General features: G+C 34.3%; 2 protein-coding genes across 13 annotated transcripts in view; one reads left to right on the top strand and one right to left on the bottom strand.

Moving 5' to 3' along the window:
* On the bottom strand, positions 1 to 11,434 carry Oga (O-GlcNAcase). 3 transcript variants are annotated; one of them, XM_089079692.1, is made up of 13 exons: positions 10,881 to 11,434; positions 10,713 to 10,764; positions 9,966 to 10,299; positions 9,430 to 9,874; positions 8,671 to 9,239; positions 8,270 to 8,590; positions 7,970 to 8,144; positions 5,585 to 5,638; positions 4,046 to 4,131; positions 3,802 to 3,971; positions 3,531 to 3,726; positions 3,290 to 3,449; positions 1 to 3,152 (listed from the first exon to the last, which is right to left on the bottom strand). In XM_089079692.1, exons 1-13 carry the CDS (start codon positions 10,948 to 10,950, stop codon positions 3,016 to 3,018), a joined length of 2,769 nt encoding a protein of 922 aa, XP_088935818.1. In that variant the 5' UTR covers positions 10,951 to 11,434; the 3' UTR covers positions 1 to 3,015. The 3 variants fall into 3 exon arrangements, with proteins under 3 accessions (XP_088935818.1, XP_011641790.2, XP_088935851.1); XM_011643488.3 differs by having other exon boundaries at positions 8,656 to 9,239; positions 10,881 to 11,432; XM_089079725.1 differs by lacking the exon at positions 5,585 to 5,638 and having other exon boundaries at positions 8,656 to 9,239; positions 10,881 to 11,432.
* Positions 11,435 to 14,361: 2,927 nt separating this feature from the next.
* Positions 14,362 to 20,163, top strand: part of Ih (hyperpolarization activated cyclic nucleotide gated potassium channel Ih) — a 139,898-nt gene continuing 134,096 nt past the window's right edge. Inside the window, exon 1 of one of the 10 annotated variants that reach the window (XM_089078978.1) lies at positions 14,362 to 17,960. The gene's annotated coding sequence lies outside the window, so the exon portion shown is untranslated. The remainder of the gene's footprint in view (positions 17,961 to 20,163) is intronic. The other 9 variants (XM_089078919.1, XM_089079134.1, XM_089079337.1 and 6 more) reach the window with 9 other exon arrangements.

Genomic DNA, 20,163 nt, shown 5'->3' with positions numbered 1-20,163 from the left:
TTCAATGTCAGTCTCTTGAGTTTATTTAAATAAAACATTAATCATATGTACTACAATATAAATTTCATATTCAATTTTGATAGCACATGTCAAAATAATTGGAAAAGAAATGAGCTCTATATTATGAAAATTGTATATAATCAATAATACGTAAAATGAATTTTAAGAAATCTTATGTTTAAAAAAAAATATACATTCCAAAGATATTTGTAAAAATTAAAATAATTTTGCAAGAAAACTCATATATTCGTTCCAATTTCCTTGTCAGTGCATATTCAATATTTTTCATCATATCGGATATCTAGTATAAAAATCCTAAAAGCAATAATTGTCACTAAAACACGAGAAGTAAAAGCATATAAATCTATATAAATCTGTGCGACAACCATGGATTTCCTTTTTATACATGGCACTTATAATGAAGCTTTATAAGGTTTGAAGATACGGCACAAAATTCTTAAACAGCATAGTTAATAGCAAGTTATTACTATAGTCAGTACCTACAATAGATGTAAGGCAAATAATCTATAAGATTTCCTATAATTAATATTTTTATAGCCTTATTAAGTTATAGTTTATATTAATTCTATACATTTCATACATTATAATATATTTAACTTGTACAGCTAATGATAAACTTATTATCTTCTTAGGGATATAATAAGTAAATCACACACTTCATACATTATATAAATGTATTTAACTTATAATAACAAACTTATTTATGCATATCTAAAGAAATAATAAACGAATCACTCAAATACTTCTTACGTATATAACGCACACTATATTCTTATGATATCGTGTTTTTTATTTTAAATTCATTTTAAATTCATTTACTAGTTAAGTTTACTAGTTAACATAAAAATTTATTTTTCTGGCTATTAATGCATTTTATATTACTTAATGATAATAAGTAGCAAAAGTTATCAGAAATTATGTTTAAGTAAAATATATTTGTTACTTTAGAATATTAAATGAATAGATTTTGATTAAAAATAAATTAAAGCATAAATAAAATAATATAGTTTTAACATTTTCATAAAAAAAGATTATTATCACAAAAGATATTTATGATTAACATTGTTCCCTATTAATGATTTTTTATTGTTATACCATTTTATTGTTATATTGAAATCAACTGCAAAAAACTAATAATTTATAGTTACAATAAATATCAAATAATTTAAACATAAATAAAATATAAAATAATTAATTATTAAATTAATCATTTAAAAAGAAAATGTAAGTCCTAAATATATTATTATTTCCAACATTTGTGCTGCAATACGTAATTTTCTATCTATAAGAATTAATGCAAATTTAAAAAATTATATAATTTCCAAATTATTCAGAGAAATATGTATTGAATGTATTCAGTTTTTATATAAATATCTAGAAAAAAATAGAAAAATTATTCAATCAAAAAAAATTATTATTACTGATATTTTGATATATGCAATCTTAATAGTACGCAAGTTTAAAGAAACATTTATAATATAGAATTAGTATGGAAAAAAAATGTTTAATATATATCTAATAGTAATAGATTACAAGTAATGATATTTTTATGTAAATGTTTTCTATCACATTTTGTAGTTTCATTCACATTCACGTTACAAAGCTAGCGCCAGATTATATTCGATTCATTTGAGATGTGCAATTTACTATCAGTATGAAAATTCATGAATAATGCATAGAGAATGTACAGCTTTAGAATTCATATTTGTTGTATATCATTTAACATTTAATAATTTTTTGAAGAGATTAAAGGATATAAATCATTATAAATGTTATATTGATTAATATATAGAATCCTACTATATAAATTATACATACAATCATTCGAAATAATGTGTAACATTTGAAAATTATGAATTCCTATGATTAAATTCTTATGATTTTTAAATTTAGTATGTACCATGATTTTCGAAATACAAATCACAAATTGCGTGGCGTTAAAAAAAATACACATGTGTATTGCTGTTTTATAGAGCCGATTGTAATGTATAGTAAAAATTATGTAAGATTATGTAAGATTATACGTAAAACACCTAAAAACTACTGAAACTATTTCAATGCATATATTACAAGTTTGTTTGAGCACAGTAAATACTAAATATATTGATACATAATATACACCAGATTATCAGATATAAATTAAAATTACTAATTATTTAAAATCTGAATCGTACATCATGATTTCTAGCATAATGTTATGATGTGTGTATATATATATATATATATGATGTGTGTATATATATATATATATATATTATAAGCATTATAATATTAAAAAAAAGTGTACTCTTTAAAATTAGTTAGTCTTATACATCATTTTGATAAGAAAATATTTTTCAATAAATTTGAAAGTTTTAACAATTCATTAATGAACACACTGGCCTTTCATCACACACATATAGAGAATTTTATATACATACCACATTCAAAAAGGATTCCAATCAGATTTAAACCAGTGAGGTATTGTGAAATATGTATAGTAATATGTATAGTAATATGTATAGTAATATGTATATTGTAATAATACATACACATGACTTAATAAAGTATAGAATGCAATTTTTTTTATTGTTATACTGAAAACAAATCTGATTATTGCACTATATACGCTTATTAATCTTTTTTAATCTAGTAGAAATATCACTATTAAAACTTAGCATTATAGTTATATCATATATATATATATACATATGTATACATTTGTATCAAATACGCTTAAAGGTTTCGATACTATGAGAAAGATTATATCGCATATAATGTGTATTACACTGATGTTTCCGGTCGCGAATATTCTCAAAAAAGTACACTTACTTTTTAATTTATCGCGCTGACATACTGCATATACTTACATTTTAAAAGGTTTTGAATAAAGGCGTTCAATTTTATTACTATCTCTATGTTTTAGAAGCTATCCTAAGAAAGCATCGTTTTCTTAGGAGATGGTCCAAGTAAGTATACTTTGTTGACGAGGATCATGGGAGCGTTAATTCTTTGTTAGAAACTTCTACACATAGTTTTAATTCCAGGATATTCTTCATGTGCTGGATTCAAATCAACGAATCCTAACTTGCCATAGAATTCGTGAGATTCTTTATCCGTTAATAACATTGTCGTGTGTACTCCAAAAGAGCCTGAAATAAATATACATTTATGCATTAGAAACATAAAACATTGAATGGTATTTAGTATTTCTACTCTGAAAAGCGTAATCAATTTTCGATAAAAATCAAGCTCTCTATTTCGTCAAGTTTCGATAAAAAGCTCTTACCATTTGCTCTTAAAGCTGCAAGAACGCAGGTGACTAAACGTTTACAAACAGACTGATCTGTCACACTTGGTAATATAGCACATACAAGTTTTGATGGGTGCTGTCTGCATAATTGTTCCGATACATCCGGAATAAACGAATGGAAGTACTGAATGGCATCCTGTAATTTTTATTTGAAAATTATCAGTATCATGAATAAAATATATATAAAATATAGATAAAATCGTTAATACTTCCTTACCTGAACATTTTGTGGCAACTCGCTAATGCTATTATCTAAGGGGTACTTCATTCGCAGCTCAGGAATCCATGAAACAGACATTTTCTGATTGTATGACTTTACATTTAATGTAGCTACTGCATAACCCGCTACGCCATTTTCATCCTCAACAACCATACATAATTCCGGACTCAATGTTAGGAATCCTCCAATAAGTCTACATAGACAAATATGTACTCAGAATAATTTATTTTAAAAGATAAATAAATGATATATTGATTATTATACAGACCTGTCTGCTATAGCCGATGAGACCGTACAATTATTAATTTGATTACACACTGCATAAACCGCTTCTTCATCACTTGGTAAATATGGCCGAATTGTATATATTTTACTACTGGGCACTTCCGGTGCTTTATAGACGAATAAATCATTACCACTATCGACTGGAATTAATCTCTAAACATACAAATAATATTCTTCAATGCGTCGTATCATTCTTACAATATAAACGAATATAAACGATTGATTACCTGCAAATCAGCCGTAAGTCCACCACGAAAAACCCATGGCTCTTGTTCCCCGCTCATAAATGTTTCTTTCCAACCACTTGAGAACCCTATCCCAAGACATAGAATCGCTTTTAATAAATCATGAAAAGCTGGAGTTAAATTCGCGCGTTATGCGTGTAGTTTAATTTCAATTGGCCTCCACTGCTCTGGGCATCAATTTTGCTTAAATCTTTAACATGCAAAGGTACAATTCGATTGGAAATGTCACACATTTCTCTCATTTATTTCGGAATACTCTTTCGTTCCATGTCAATTGGAGTATGAGAGAAAGAATTATTCACATCTCCAATCGGATAACTAAGGTGCATCAATTTTTACAGATTTAAAACAAAGAAGTAAAATTGAATTGAAAGAAGTAAATTTTACAGAAGATATATCTAATTGAATATATAATATAAAGCCAAAAGCTTATGTATAATTCAAGAAATTTTAAATTGTATAAAAATATTCTATTTTTTATAGATAAGTTACATTAGTGTGTAAATAGAGAAAAAAATCAAAAGTTTCATACATGTTGCACCAAAGCTCGCGCAATGCTAAACTCTTGAAGCATTGGATTAAGATTTAGGATTTAGGAAAGGTGAAATTATAGTCCAGTTTGCCAATATGCGCCTGAAATAAAATTCTTATCACGCCTGAAAATAATACGGTTTCTGAGACTGAAGAATATATTTCTGAAACTAAGTAAAAGAAATTAATTGGGCAAGTTGGCAAAAGGAGCATAGGAACATTGATCATTTAAGATAAAAAATAGATATTTTTATATATCATAATACCATTATTAACCCATAGGACATTGTTATGTATTTACAAATCAAAATATCTTATCGCAAATGATCAAAGATCACGATTTGCAGACAGGAAATGTTCAAGAGTTTATAACTTTCTGTTTGCTAAATTGTGCCAATTATACGTGATTCTTTGATGGACCTACTTCAAAAACGCAAAAATATATTAAAATTGATAAGTGTATGTGAGAAAATATGTTAAAATTGATATGTGTGTAAACTATTTATATCTCTTCAAATCAAAAAATATATAAAAGAAAAGAGGTTTATAAGTAATTATATCCAAACAATAAATTATTGTACATTGCATGAGAAATTAATCCAATAAAGAAAAATATTAATATTAAAATTATCATCAAAATATAGCGATGTGTGAAAAACTATAAAACAAAACAAATAGCGTGTTATAATTTTATATAAAATAATAAGAATAAACATGAATATATATGTATATATAATCTTTGCGCTATAGAAAATATGTCCATCATGTAGCAAAACCGCGAAAATAAATGTGCTTCATGTTGCACATTGATTTTTCGAGCTGTTGCAACGCTGCTTCTACATTTCTTGCTCGCGTCAAACGAGACAATATCATCTTTTGTAAAGTCCCAAACAAAAAATTTAAAAATGCAACTATCACTGCAATGCTTGAAACTTTGTTATTTCGCGCGCTTTCTGCTGTGTTACTCAAAAAGATTGTTAAACCGCATACATGTGTAGCTGCCCTGGGTAAACGTTGTCATCGTTGATGGGAATCTGCCAAACGCTATCAACAAGACAAAAAAACACAGAAATGCGAGTTAGTAAATGAATCAAAGCTATATACTGATCCTGATACATTTACATTTCACAGGAGAATGTTCAGAGTATAGATCTTACACTTCTTTAATACAATTTTGCAATAAGTAATTTTAAATCAAAAGAAATAATTTATAGAAAAATATGTATAGATAATATAAATTATACACAATTTTCCACCTGAACAATTTTAATATAATAGCATACACAAAATAGAACAAACTCCTGTTTCACGTTATCTGTAAAGAAAGTCGATTGATATGTTAATAGCTGGTAGAAAATTATTTTTATGTCCAGTATTTGTTCATCCTCCATAAAGATGCTGTTGAATGTCATCTCATAAAATCACCATTTTCGCCATTGCTACAAATGATCTTTTCGCCATTGCATGGGAAAGCCACATCAATTTATTTCATATTTTTAATTAGAAATATCATCGTACATCATTTATGAGATAGATGAATTAAATAATTTTAAACACAGATATTAAATTTTCGGAAGGTATAAAATCTATATATTAATCTATCTATATATTTTGCGTAATAATTTTATTAAACAGAAAGATGTATAGATGTTGTGGCTTGCCTATATAAAATCATTAAAATAAATCAGCGGCCATTAGTCAGAATCGTTTTCAAAAAGATATAAAAATGAAGATAAAAAAACTAAAAATTATCAAATAAATGTCAATTGTATGTATTTGTATGAATATGTACCTTATATTATATTATATTTATTTAATTTCATTTTATTATAATATATTTCATTTAATTTCTATCTATTCATATATTTTGTCTTCTAAAAATATTTAGTGAATAGAAATATAAGTATGTTATAATTCTGACTTATGGCAAAGTTTTCCCTACGCGCACAATGCGATGCATTTATTTCTAATGCGCAGAAATAAATGCATATCAAGTATTCACGAATATGCAGATTGTGGCAAGTGCGTTTCCGAATATTACTGATAATTTTTACTAATACTATGTGTAAATTTTAAAAATTATATAAGATTATAATTTTTTATAAGCACGATAAATAAACAAAAGAATCCACTGTTAATATTTCATTAAAGTTATTCTTTTTAAACAAATTTTTAAAAAAATATATTTTATATAATTGTGTTAGATATACCCAAAACAATTACATATTGTTTAAGCAAAAAGCAAATAAATTTTTTTCACTTATCTAGCATACATAAGCGATGTTAAATATATTGTAAAAAAATTATATAAGATCATATATCATATATCAATCAGTAATTTACGGATTTCAGAAAACAGATATGTAAAAAAAGATTTCGCAGCATTATATCAATTTACAAGGAAATATAACAATATATATCATATTGTTAGCTCTGTAGAAGTAATATGTATATATAAATTCTTAGTATTAAATATATTAAATGTTTATAATACATAATTGATTCAAGATTTTAGTTAAAATTTCATATAAAGTTAATATTAAACAATTTAATCATATCTTAACAACTATAATTAGCAAATATTATTATGTACATACTGACCTTACAATTAATCCAATTATTAAAAAAGAAGATTTTCCTTGTAAAAAGATAGAATTAGGTAACAAAAAATAAGGTAACGTTCACTTACCGATACGCAAGACACTTTTGTTCTGAAATATAAGTATAAGTAGTAAATTATAATATTTCTGAGAGAAGTCAACAACAGCACTTGTCTTCAGTACAATGGATGTAATTTCAAACTCAATTGAATTTAAGCTCGAAAAGGCAAATTTTTATAAGATGAACAACTATTTGAATATTTGATTGTTACTGGAATATCCAATAGATATTCGCGTGTATACTTAAAATTAAAAGAATTAGTAGTATTATTGACTTGCACATGCATATCTTTACCAGCATACTAGCATTTCAAACAGACTTTCTTTATGTATAATAAAAATAATAGCAAAACTATATATTTATCAAAATTTTCATCTTGCTTCACATATATTTCTGATAATTGACAAGGATTAATATTGCATGTAATATTAATAGTAATTAATTTCAAAATAGAAAAATTTATTTAATTTGAAGATTATTTTAATAATTTTAATATAAATTTATTAAAAAATTTATAAAAAAAACCTTTTTAAAAACAATAATTATTTTCATTGTAAAATCACTGTTACATTGTAATTTTATTTGCTAATTGTTTAGTTGGAAAATTGTTTAGTTCGAAAAAACAAATTGTTCGGAAGAACATTTAATGTAATGTACTTTTAGTACTGTCAATATATCAGATAATATCTCATATATGAATCAAATGCAACTTACCTAGCCATTTTACGTAACTATTTAGAAGAGACACAACACCTCTCATATCCCATACGTACGCATATAAATCGTACAATAACTCACGATTATTACAATACGTGAGTCTTTGGAATAATCTATTTACCGCATTACACATATCATTCAATTTAGCTGCACGAAGATGCCATTCTTCAATCTAGTTACATACATATATATTACATATATTACATGTATATATATATATATATATATATATATATATATATATATATAAAAAGCAAATTTTTGAAATAAATAAATTTTCTTTTCAATGTAACTCACGTCTGATTCAGACACAGATTCTTCTTCTTTAGACTTCTTCATAACAACATGAGCATTGCTTTTCAACCAGTTAAATTCTTGCAATAATTGAATTCCTTGACCTCCATGCTCAAATGGTAAGTAAAATAGATCGCATAAAAGCGATAAGTCCTCATGTATAAGTTGTTTTTCGATATCCACGGGTTCCTGGGATACCGCGTCCGCATTATCGGAACTCTCGTGATTCTCGCTATCGTTTTCTATAATCATTTGCGTGCCATTGACCGTGGGAGAAGTGCCATCCATTTCTACTTGCATACTTCCAGAAGCTTCACTGCATGTCTGACAAATAGAATCACTCGGTTATACATGCATAATCAAATTTTCAAAAATGTTTAACAACTTACAGAAGTGTTATCTACCATAGCGTCATCTTCCGCTGGAATTTTTGCTATGTGCGCCGGCGAATTGTTTGGTGTCGTATTACAGTCCATAGGTTCTATAGAAGATAATCCTGTCGAGGGTGGTTCACCACTCATATTGGTAGATAACGTAGTCAGGACAGGCTCGCTAACAACTTTTATATCTGACACTAAGGAATTCATCACAGGTCCAGATGGAGGTTGCACAAAACTATCGCTAGCTGTTACACTCGAGCAAACTTCGGCCAATGCTTGAAGATGATTAGAATTTGCTCCAGGCGTAGGCGTGGCAGGAACCGTAGTTGTTGTAGTTGATGTAAGACTCATGCACGTATTCACAGAAGGGATTATTGGGATAGGTATCGTAGGCGCGACGCACGGTTGCGGCTTGGCTATTACTCCCCAAGCTGCTTTCTTCTTATTAAATTCTAATAACCATTCGCTAATTGCGTTTTTCAGAGCATGTCGAGGATGATACATATTTGGCGATAATGTCGAAGGAACATCTTCGCCAAGAACACCATCCTCTGTTTCGGTTTCTAGTTTAATGTCTGCTGATACAGTATCATCTGCAATAGAGAATAATTCTTATTTTTTGTGCTCTTGCACTAAATTATTAAATGTACAAAGCAGATTGGTTGAAAAATATAAATCTCAAATTCGATTTCCAATTACTCTTGCAACATGTTTTTTCTCTCTAAAGACTATTTTATAAGAAACAAGAAAAATTTATAAAATATAATATAGAGAAAATCTTACTTAAACTTAAATCTCTCTTTCCATCCACATTACATCTACTCCATTGAGCTAATGTATGAATTGCTATAAAATTCGCTCCATATTCGCAATTAGGATTAGTTAAAACTCCTCTAAGCTTAGGTATAAGATCAGGAGAACGACCAGAATACGGTCCAAGAAACACCCTCTTCTGATCATAATCATTGGCATGTAAATTATCCCAGATAACAGGTGGTCGCCTGAGCACTTCTGTGATTTCTTCGATGGATTCGACAGTTAAAAGTCTCGATATAACCTTAGGTCCAGTCCACATTATATCAATTTCTTGAGCTAATTTGCTTCCAAGGGTATTGAGATACTCCGAAGATGCGACATTTGGCATAGCGCGTGTCGCGCAGTATTGTGTAGGGCATAAAAGAAAACGAGGTTGGCCAAGATGTTGGAAAATATCGTTTGTAACAGAAACCTATAAATAATAAGAGAGATATTAGAAAATATATATTATAAAATATATAAATACAAAAATGTGTAATTATATACAAACTTAGATGACATACTTGAGCATGTGCAAATGATTGAAATATTTCTTTATCAGCTTCACTCATTTCTGGCTCTATATCGTCGAATAATAATGCAAATGCTGTACAACCAAATTGACTGACTTGTTCCAGCTTCCTCTTCAAAGCAGTGACTTCTTTTGAACTGGAATATGTGATATCTAATCCCGGAGATAAAGCATAATAAAAAGTTATTCCATATTCCCTAGCAGCTGTGATTAAACCAGTCAGATGTTCAGCTTCCTCTACTGTATACAAATCTCTCCAATATGCACGATGTTTGTAATCGTCTTTCGGTGCATACAGGTAAGAATCCATTCCCCACTTCTTTAACCTGGTAATATCCATAATTTATAATTAATAATCAATTATCAATATATATTATTAATATATTAACATAATTCAAAATAGATAGAAAAAATTAATGCATTCAAAGAGTAAAAAACAATTCCTTGTGCTCTAATAAAAAATAAAATAATATAAAAATTATCAAAAGGTAATATAACAGTATTTCAAATATCTTAGCATCAATGTCAATAAAAATTTAAACAAAAAAAGTATTGTTAGATTTACTAAGAATTTGTTGATAAATATATATAAATTTATTTTTGTTAATTTGCCACTGGATCAAAAGCAGATAACTTTAGTTTATAGCAGAAACTATCAGTCTCTTAAAAAAGTTTATCATTAATATTTCATCTTCGTGAATTTTTTCTTGATATAAATACACTTGTAATGTGACCTTACTTTTGAAAAAGATCCTTTCGTTGCTCGGTAGTCCATGGTCGTCCATAGAAACCTGTGAATAACGAAAATATGTTAAATACCTGAAAACGAAAGACGTACCAATGTCACACCATAAGAGAAGAGAGATGCCACACCATCGCACCGCGGATCGCGTTCCTTCGCACATACCTTCCACTACGCCACAGATGAAGTTGCCGTTCTTTGTATTGAGATTCGCGGTCCCGTTGGTTTCCGTCATCGCGGATTGTATGGGGAGAGACACGTCTGCCCTCGGGGATCCAGGAGGTAGCGAAATGGCTCGTGGTTTGTTGTAATTCTCCAGGTGGGATGAAAGGGGCGGGGAACGGGGCAGAACGGGGAGGATAGAAACGAGCCTGCGGGACGATTGCGAGCTTGCGACACGACAATGACGACGACGACGACGACGACGACGACGACGACGATGTGGACTCGGCGATCGGAGTAACGCACGTTGCTACGTATATGCCGTGCAACGCGATAATTGTCGCGCTGGCATAACTCGTGTCGCCGTCGAGATTCCCGTGGGAGGAAAGTGCTGCGAAACGCGCGCGGAGACGAGGACCAATAAATCTGACAGACTGTACCCGACTATACGCCGATCGATACCGCCGAACGATCTGTCGATCCATCGAGGCCGCGAACGAGATGGAAGGAAGAGGCGACGCAACGTGATGCAACGCGATGCTCTCCTTCCGCGCCGCGCCGGCGGTATCTAACAGGCGCGCGGAGAATCTTCTCGCGAGAGACCCGAGGTGATGAAGGGTTCACTTGGTTATCCTCCTCCTCCTCCGGTATCGTCCGTTTCTACCATCAATGTGGATTAACACTAATTTCGAAGAATAGATTTATTTTATTCTTTATTTTTTTCCTTGAAAACAAAAAGATAAGTTAAACCGAGATTAAAAATTAATCTGGATGATTGAGGTTTTTACTTTTTGTCTTTATCTACTTTTTTAGAACTACGGAAAGCAAGTTAAATCAAGATTAAAGTTAATCTACATTGATGGAAGTTTATTCTTTATTTTTTTAATCTTTGAAATTAGAAAAAGATATAAAGTACGTTAAACCGAGATTAAAGTTAATCTACGTGGTGGAATTTAACTCTTCATTTTTTTTTTAATTCTTGAAATTAAAAGAGAGAGATTAGACTGAGATTAAAGCAATCTAGAAATTTATTATTTAACATTTTCTAACTTTTAGAGCTCAAAAAAAGAAGAAGAAAGTTAAATCAATATTAAAGTTAATCTACATTCATAGAAATAATACATTATTCAGTTTCATTAACCAACTTTGGACAACTTAAATTCTGATTAACTTAATCGGCGATTAATTCAGCTGACGGAATCGCTTACAACAAAATTCGTAATCTTGTTTGTTCCTAATGTAATGTTGTTTCCTACGTGTCAACCAACAAAAAAATTGATAATTCTATTAACAAAATGTTATCACTTGATATATTAATTACATTAAACTAATCGGCTTTTCTCTCTTTTTTTTCTTTTGGAAAGTTTTCATCGTTGATGATTTAAGTGTCTTCAATCCAATCCAACTTTTCAATTATTTAACGCAGGAGTTATTAAACTTTTCAATTCTATTTTTACTGTAATTTGGTTTTTCTCAAATAATCTCTCTGTTAAAAAAAACTATTAGAAAAAAATTTAATCACAGATCAAATTTAATGCACAGACAATTGTTAGAAAAGGCCGCGAGATGTCACTCCGAGTACTGTCTTTCATTTTCAAAGTTTCGTTGCGCGGATAATCGGTAGATCCTTTCGCGTGTTCTCCAAAAATAAAGCAAGCAATTACGTTATTGCACCCGTATTTAGGTAACATATATTTGTAAAAAAAATTATCGCTCGTACTTATGCGCAGCGTTAGATTTAGAGTTCTATTCTGGACACGCCAAGAATAGAATCAAGTAAGCCGCTTAGACGCCATCGCGATATGAATAAGAGTCACTTCTACACGTTTCCGACATTTCTATTCTACAGTGAACTTTGCGTTTTACAACAGCGATGTTATTACGTTACAATTTGCCCCGTCATGTGAATTTTATTCGCGGGAAATTCACGTTTATTCTGACAGCAGGCACAAGAGTACAAGACATGAACACATAATTTTGATAAATATATTTATTACATAAAAAATAATTACACTTTTTTGTGTATATATTTAATAAAAATATACATCGTATAAAAATTGCACATAAAATATCACGATTCCATTTTTATACAATTGTTATTATCGAATCGAGCTGTTTAAAATTTACAAAATTTGCTATCGGGATGGCGAACTACCGGCGATGGTCCGCGAATGATTTTGCGTGAGTTCTGTTTGCGTTGGAAATTAAAATTTCATGTGCGTCATTTCAATTTTACAGAATATATTAATCTCGTTCTTGATATTTTAGAGATGTAAGAGCGAACGTCGCATTCTCTGAAGAGAATAGAATGTGAGCGCAAATTTACGGTCACCCTATATCTTCTGTAAGTAGTCACGGTATCGCATTCGTCAGACAATGAATCGACGTCGCTCGATTGAGGACGTCGCTTCCGTTTCTCCTTCTCTGTCTCTCTCTCTCTCTCTCTCTCTCTCTCTCTCTCTCTCTCTCTCTCGCCCTCTGTTCCTCCCGTTATCGGCAGGCCTCGAGACACAAGATGTTACATATTCGCGCTTGAATCAGAGAAACGTAAACGTTTCAGATTAAATTAAATTTTGCTAGAGGATAATCGTGGAATACGATACAATTTGCCTCTATTTATAAAAATATCATATATGTCCTCACAAGTAAAAAATTGGATATATATAAGAGGTAGATACATATCGTAAAGAGGTAGATAAATGACAAGTACAGGATTAATTCTAATATATTTTTATATATCTTAGAAATTAAGAGAAAAACCGTTTGACTTTCATCGATGTAGCTCTCGAGTAGTTTTATCAATTTGAAAAATGATAAAAATAATATAGAAAGTACTAGTACAGAAACAAATTATTTATTTTTTACTTAATAGATTTATTATCTAAAATGATACAAATATTTTCTTAAACGCCAATACGAACATTTTTTTGAACATATATTTTACTGTATAGTCAAAACAGTAGATATGAAGCAAGATTACGTTAGTGACTTCAAGTAGGCAGGACTGAGTGCACGCGATAACTGATTGCATTTCCAAACTGATTGGTTAAATGGAGTGTGATACATGATGGCCTTCTCGGAAATAGAAGGAAGCAAACGATACTTAAAATAGTACAATCGTATTACATTCCATCGATAGAAACTCGTGCATCCTGCCACCGTTAAAAACCAATATTTTTCGTCAATAAAGATCATGATTTTTAATTCCAACGTAATAAAGATCAATTTGTAACACCATCAGATTAATATAAATAATTTAAATAAACACGTTTCTTAGTAAACTACTTCTTCACAAATATATGTACCTTCAAAAAATCTTTTTGTGAAAAATATAGTATATTTTCTTTCACGAAATGTTTTATATAAGCAGCTTTTATTCCTTTTTTTCAGACAGACAAGAGATATAGAAATATCAAGAACCGCCAAAAAACGGAGACTCCTGGAGAGACTCTGTACCAGGGACCCACGTCTCAATCGCTTCCAAGTAGCAACGTGGCGCGGCGCCCGGGTCGTCGTGGCGAGAGGGTGGCGATTTTTCGCCCCGAGGGTGGCGCGAGGGGAATGGAGAACGCACGGCCGGGCTGCTGCTGTTGTCACGGCGCGTAGCCATATCGGGGGAGCAGTGCGAGGCCGGCTATCAGCCGCCCAACATCGACGTGTCGGGATTACGTTTGCATATGTAACACGGCTGCTGTACAGGCAGTACGTACACGCTATCATTTAGACGGACAGACAGACGAACAGACGGACGGACGGACGGACGGACGGGTAGACAGACACATAACAGCGCCACGCTCTTCGCCCTCCTGCCCCCTCACGCGTGGTACCGCCACCGTGTGCATCTCGTTCTTTCGCTGAGTTTACACATGGAAGAATAAATAGAACGAACAGAAGGGAACAGTGAAATTTCTTTCTCATCTCGGTGAGAATTGGAGGGGACGAGAGGCCCTTCGCAAATCCGCGCGGCATGCGTCGTGATCGATAAGGGCGACCGGAGGACTGGTGCACACCGTCGTCCCCTTTCAGTAGTAGCAGCAAAAAGGATAGTTGCTTCGTGTCCCGCGTTGAGGTCGAAAGATGACTGGGAATTCCGATAGGCGGAGAGTGCGATGGGCTAGCACGCGATAGAGGATGACAGGAGAAAGAGAGTGCGAGTGGGCGAGGCGGATGAGAGAAGGAGCAAGAAGGGGATGAAAAGAGAGAGAGAGAGAAAGAGAGAAGATAAAAGAGATCAAGAGAGACAGTGAGGAAGTGAAAAGAAGGGAGATCTGTGAAACGAGAGGGGAAAAGTGATGAGGAAGCAAGAGGAGTCGTTTGTAAAAAACTCTATGAAGAAACATCAGTCGAAATAAAAATAAAAAAAAAAAAAAAGAGAAGAGAAGAGGGAAACATGGGTAGCAAGAGGGAGAAGGACAGACTGCCTGGCAAAAGTCGAGAGAGAAGAATCGAGTGAGCGAGAGAGAGGGGAGAGAAATAGAGAGAGGAGAGTTTGCGCGAGAGGCGGAGGAACGTGGAGGAGGACCGACCGTGGTACCGAATGTGGCGTTCGGAGTATGGTATTCGCCAGCCGGGGCCAACCGACGTCGAGCAGCCAGTTTCCGCCCGCGCTCGATTCACGAAGTCGTCATCATCGCTGTCGGCGAGTCGCGCACTCGACGGACGATCGCCCTCGTTAAGAATCGCAGCCGCCACCCGGTAGAATCCTGTCCATCTATCCTGTTCATCGGTATTCGTTTGAACCAAATCATCCCTGAACGACGACGTCGTCGACGACGACGACGACGACGACGACGACCACCACGACGACTATCACGACGACGACGACGACGACGACGACGACGTAATCTTTCTACCAATAAGCGAAAAGCAAGGCAAGTCCTTGCAGTGGTAACGACGAGGATAACAACGACGACGACGACGACGACGACGACGACGACGACGACGACGACGACGACGACGTCGACGACGACGACGACGACGACAAGGACGAGGACGAGGACGAAAACAAGGGCGAGAACGAGGACAAGGACAAGAACAAGGACGTCAATAACAAGGGCAATCATCACGATAACGACGACGACGCCGACGACGACGAAACGACGACGGTGTCACTGTCACGCGAGTCGTGTATCACCGAGCAGATTCGGCGGAGCGACTACCGAGATCCTGTTTCATTCGCGGTGAGAGTGCGACGTCGAACGGTGACGCGCTCGCATTCACCACGACGGCGACGAGCCGTCGCGATCGAGTGAGAGTGCAACGGAAGAAGAGCAGCACGTCGCGATTGAACTTACGTCGTCGTGACCGAAGGTGAACGTGTCATCGCGTAAGGACTCGCGTGGTGATGCTCTGAAAACTCAATTCGGATTCTTGGAGACGAATGTTAATGAGAGTGCTACTTCACTGCAAGATCAAGAGAATATCAAAAAGATACTTTCTTTTTCCTATTACTTCTCCCTTTCTCGGACACCTTGCACATCTTGTACGGATTCACGACTCTGAATTATCAGAGTGGCGCCCGTCAATGCTGCTCCATGATCGTCAGGACAACGAGAGAGGTAGAGCTATGGCGAACCTCGGACGCAGCCCCCAAGGCATCGTCGGCGCGAGGAAGAGGTGGACAACGGTCAACCGATACGATCCAACGATAGAACCCGCGTGGAAAGTCGCCTGTCGCGTCACCCCGTCGCGACACTGAGCGACTACTGAGAGCACGCGCCTCGGCGGACCTCGTCTTCGTGAGACGAGGTGGTCGTGTGTGCCGGCACGCAGTCGGCGATCGACACGGGCGCAGGGAGGACGATGGCATCGTGCGCCGCGCGCTCCCCCAGGAAGTCAACACCGCGGAAGAGCTCGCGCGCGGACACGCGCCACGGCACGGACAGCAATACGAGCCGTCGTCGATCAGAGTCAATAGCAGTAATAGCGGCGATCAAACGCAATCGAGGGCTGCGACAACGACAAGAGACAACCCTCGGCGACGCAGCAACGCAGAGATCGGTGGCTGCCGTCGTACGACCTTTCCCGCAACTCGGTAGTCGCGTCGTTTGGCGGCTCGACGACGTCGAGTGGTAGTCCTTCTCCTTATCCCACGAGTGAGAAGTCAAAGACGAGAACGGAAAGCACATTTCGGGCAGAGAGGAGAATCCCTGTGTGTCGAACGCGAGGAAAGTTTCCGCAAGGGGAAATTGGGGAACATATGCGCGAGGATGATCGATAACGCCGCCGAGGTCGGGATCGGCGATCGGGCTCATTAGAGGAGAGGAAGACGCAGCAATCCGTCCGCAGCAAACCGCAGTGAGAGAAGAGAGGATAAACAGCCGGCGAGAGCTCGCGCCAGCTTCGCGTTATCGTCATCGTTATCGTCATCGACGCGGAAATCCGGAGAGCGTGGAGGTGCGCGCGCGTTGATCGACTCCACGAAGATCGTCCTCGGCGTGCGATAGGGAAATCGGAGAGGAAGGGACAGAAGAGGAGAGAGAGTAGCTCCTCTTCTTCCTTGGTGGAAGCCATCGAAAGAGGCAGGAAGTATGCCCAGTGAACGACGTGGACGTGGCGAGGACGTCGCGAGATACATTGCGCGTGGGGGCACGCACGAGGACCCAATTATCAATTCGCGACTGTGATTTCTAAGCTTAAGATTACTACCACGTATCGTAAACGCCAGGAGATTATTAACAAACAAAATCGTCCATTGTGATATTATGATATATAACGAAGTGATCGCGGGAGGGGTGGGTAGGCACCCACGTGCGCTCTCACGGGGAACCACCGTCACGAGCCAAGCATGAATGAATGAACGCCGCGATGCGAGGCACGATGGCGAGAAGTGCGGCACGCGACGCGAGTGTGTTCGATCGGGATAATAATGGTTGATCGCGGTGTTCGCGCATCGGATCCGCGGACTGTGATACACTGATATAATCTGAGACCCGTTATCCGATCTCGCGAACGACGTCGAGAGGGCGCCGGCTTATAATTGCGCCTGCACAGGGTGCGCAGGGACGAGGGAGATCGGGACGGGATGACGAATCACCGCCGATGCGGGATTTCGTTTGCCACTGTATCCTGATAAATCGCCAGGTGTGTATACACACACACACACACACACACACACACACACACACACACACACACACACACACACACACACACACACACACATGCAAAAAAAATGTATTTCTTAATCGATGTCTTTGAGGAATAAGAAGAAACGAATTCATGCATGTGCGATATGATGGATTCAAAAGAAGTTCATAAGATATGAAAATTAAAGATACATCAACAAAATTAAAATATCTATGTTAATAAAAATTAAAAACAAATTAATTTTAATTATTTGGTTTGAAAAAAATTGCAATAACTTTTCTCTGTCAGAATTTAAATAGATATGATATTTTATTTCACCTGTTTGACATTTTAATATTAAAATAATCTGTTAAAATATCCTAAAAAAAGTTGCATTTATATGAAAAAAATTAAAATATATTACATCGCCCACTATTGCATTCTTTGTACTTAATTAAAATATACCATATAGAATTTACCTGTGCTTTGACTTTTCAGGAGGTTGAACTATTCTATATTGATTTTATTTCGCAATAAAATACAACACGAATTGGCTTATTTTTCTGCATTAATTCTGCGAAGAAAATAAATTTACAAAAATAGAAGAAAATAAATAAACAAAAATAAATTTATCTTTACGTTGGCGTTACGTTATATTCCAATATAACTGAAAATATTTTAAATAACTAGTTAAGAGATATATATTGACTTTTAATTGAAAATCTATTCATAAATTTATTGTTATTTATGTTATTTAAATTTATATTTTTTTAACCAAATAAAAAGTTTTTCTCCACCTAGCTATTTTTTATTTTTAACTATTATAAAAGACTTTATATAAATTGTATGTTTTAGCTGTTCAAATTTATTCAAAAATTTAAAGTATAATTGGAATATTGCAACAAAACGAATTATAGTTAAAATTAAAAAGTTTAAAAAGTTTAAATTGTTTAAACACTACGATAAATTTGTTGCTGTAATTTATAACTAATTTTTATCAATTTTTCAAATTATTTCTGCAACGAATTCTCAAATAATTATATTCAACGGAATTTAGTATTTTTTCAATCGATATCAATTAAATCGAATAGAGAATATTTTTGTCAGTTCGATATCAATTTTAGTCGAAATATTTATTTAAACATGCACGAGAATACCGAACATTGGAATCGCAAATATTTCGTAGGTACTTCTACCGTGGCTACTGACACTGAATACTCAACTCGGAGCATTAAATGAATATTACATAAAAGCAACACGATGGAAATAGGACGGCTTGCCACTGCGGGATTATGTAATACTTAAAAGACTGGACAAAATTTTCAGGTTTCTCGAACGCGTATCATAGAGCGATGCAAAGTTATTTGCATCACTCTGAATTTTTAAAAGTAAAAAAGAAGGTTCAAGATTAACTATATCAAAAAAGTTTCATAATCAAAAAAATTTTCATTTTAAATGATATCGAGATTCTAATATTTTGTGAAGAATCCATCATTTCATTGCGATTTACTGCAAACAAAAATTAATGTCTGCCTTCTTTCGAAATAGCAATTAAACTTACACAATTGATATTTAATTCTGTCCTATTTCTCATCAATAAAAATTTAATTAAACATAATTTTATATAACACAATTAATAGGGAATAAGAAGAAGATACGAAAGATAAAATTATAATAAGATAAGGTATAATAAAATTTGTACGATAAATGTGCAAAGTAAAACTTGTAATAAATATGGTAAACTAATATAAGTTTAAGGAAAATTTGAATAACGCAAACTCCTTTGAGAAAGATTTCAGGCATGATCAAATCAATGTGAAGCACGATTTTGTTACGTATCGTATTCTCGCGATGTAATGGGATTGTTACCTGAGAGCAGTTGCAATAATGCAATCTGAATTGCGCTCTGCGACAGCTCGATACCTCACGCGCGATTATTATAATCGATCCAATATTCAACGCGCGAAATCCAATTCCACGTGGACTGAAAGTCCACGAACGCAGAATACTTTAAATCTGATTTTTGTCTTTCGGCGCACCGAAAACACACCGCGGGGAGAAAAAGTTCTTTGACGCGCGCGCGCGGAGGGAATTTTCCAATAACGCGATATATACCCGGCGGTATTTTTCAATTTAAAGTTTAACGAGGGCCACGGCCCACTATCTTTAATACGAACACTGAAATTTCTATCGGGAACGATGGAGAGAGCAGCGCCGT

Source organism: Pogonomyrmex barbatus, unplaced genomic scaffold, assembly GCF_055798465.1.
Source record: "Pogonomyrmex barbatus isolate J1 unplaced genomic scaffold, ASM5579846v1 scaffold1, whole genome shotgun sequence".
In the NCBI taxonomy this organism is placed as follows: domain Eukaryota; kingdom Metazoa; phylum Arthropoda; class Insecta; order Hymenoptera; family Formicidae; genus Pogonomyrmex; species Pogonomyrmex barbatus.
Note: the sequence above shows the minus strand (reverse complement) of the source record. Positions and strands in the feature narration are given on the sequence as shown.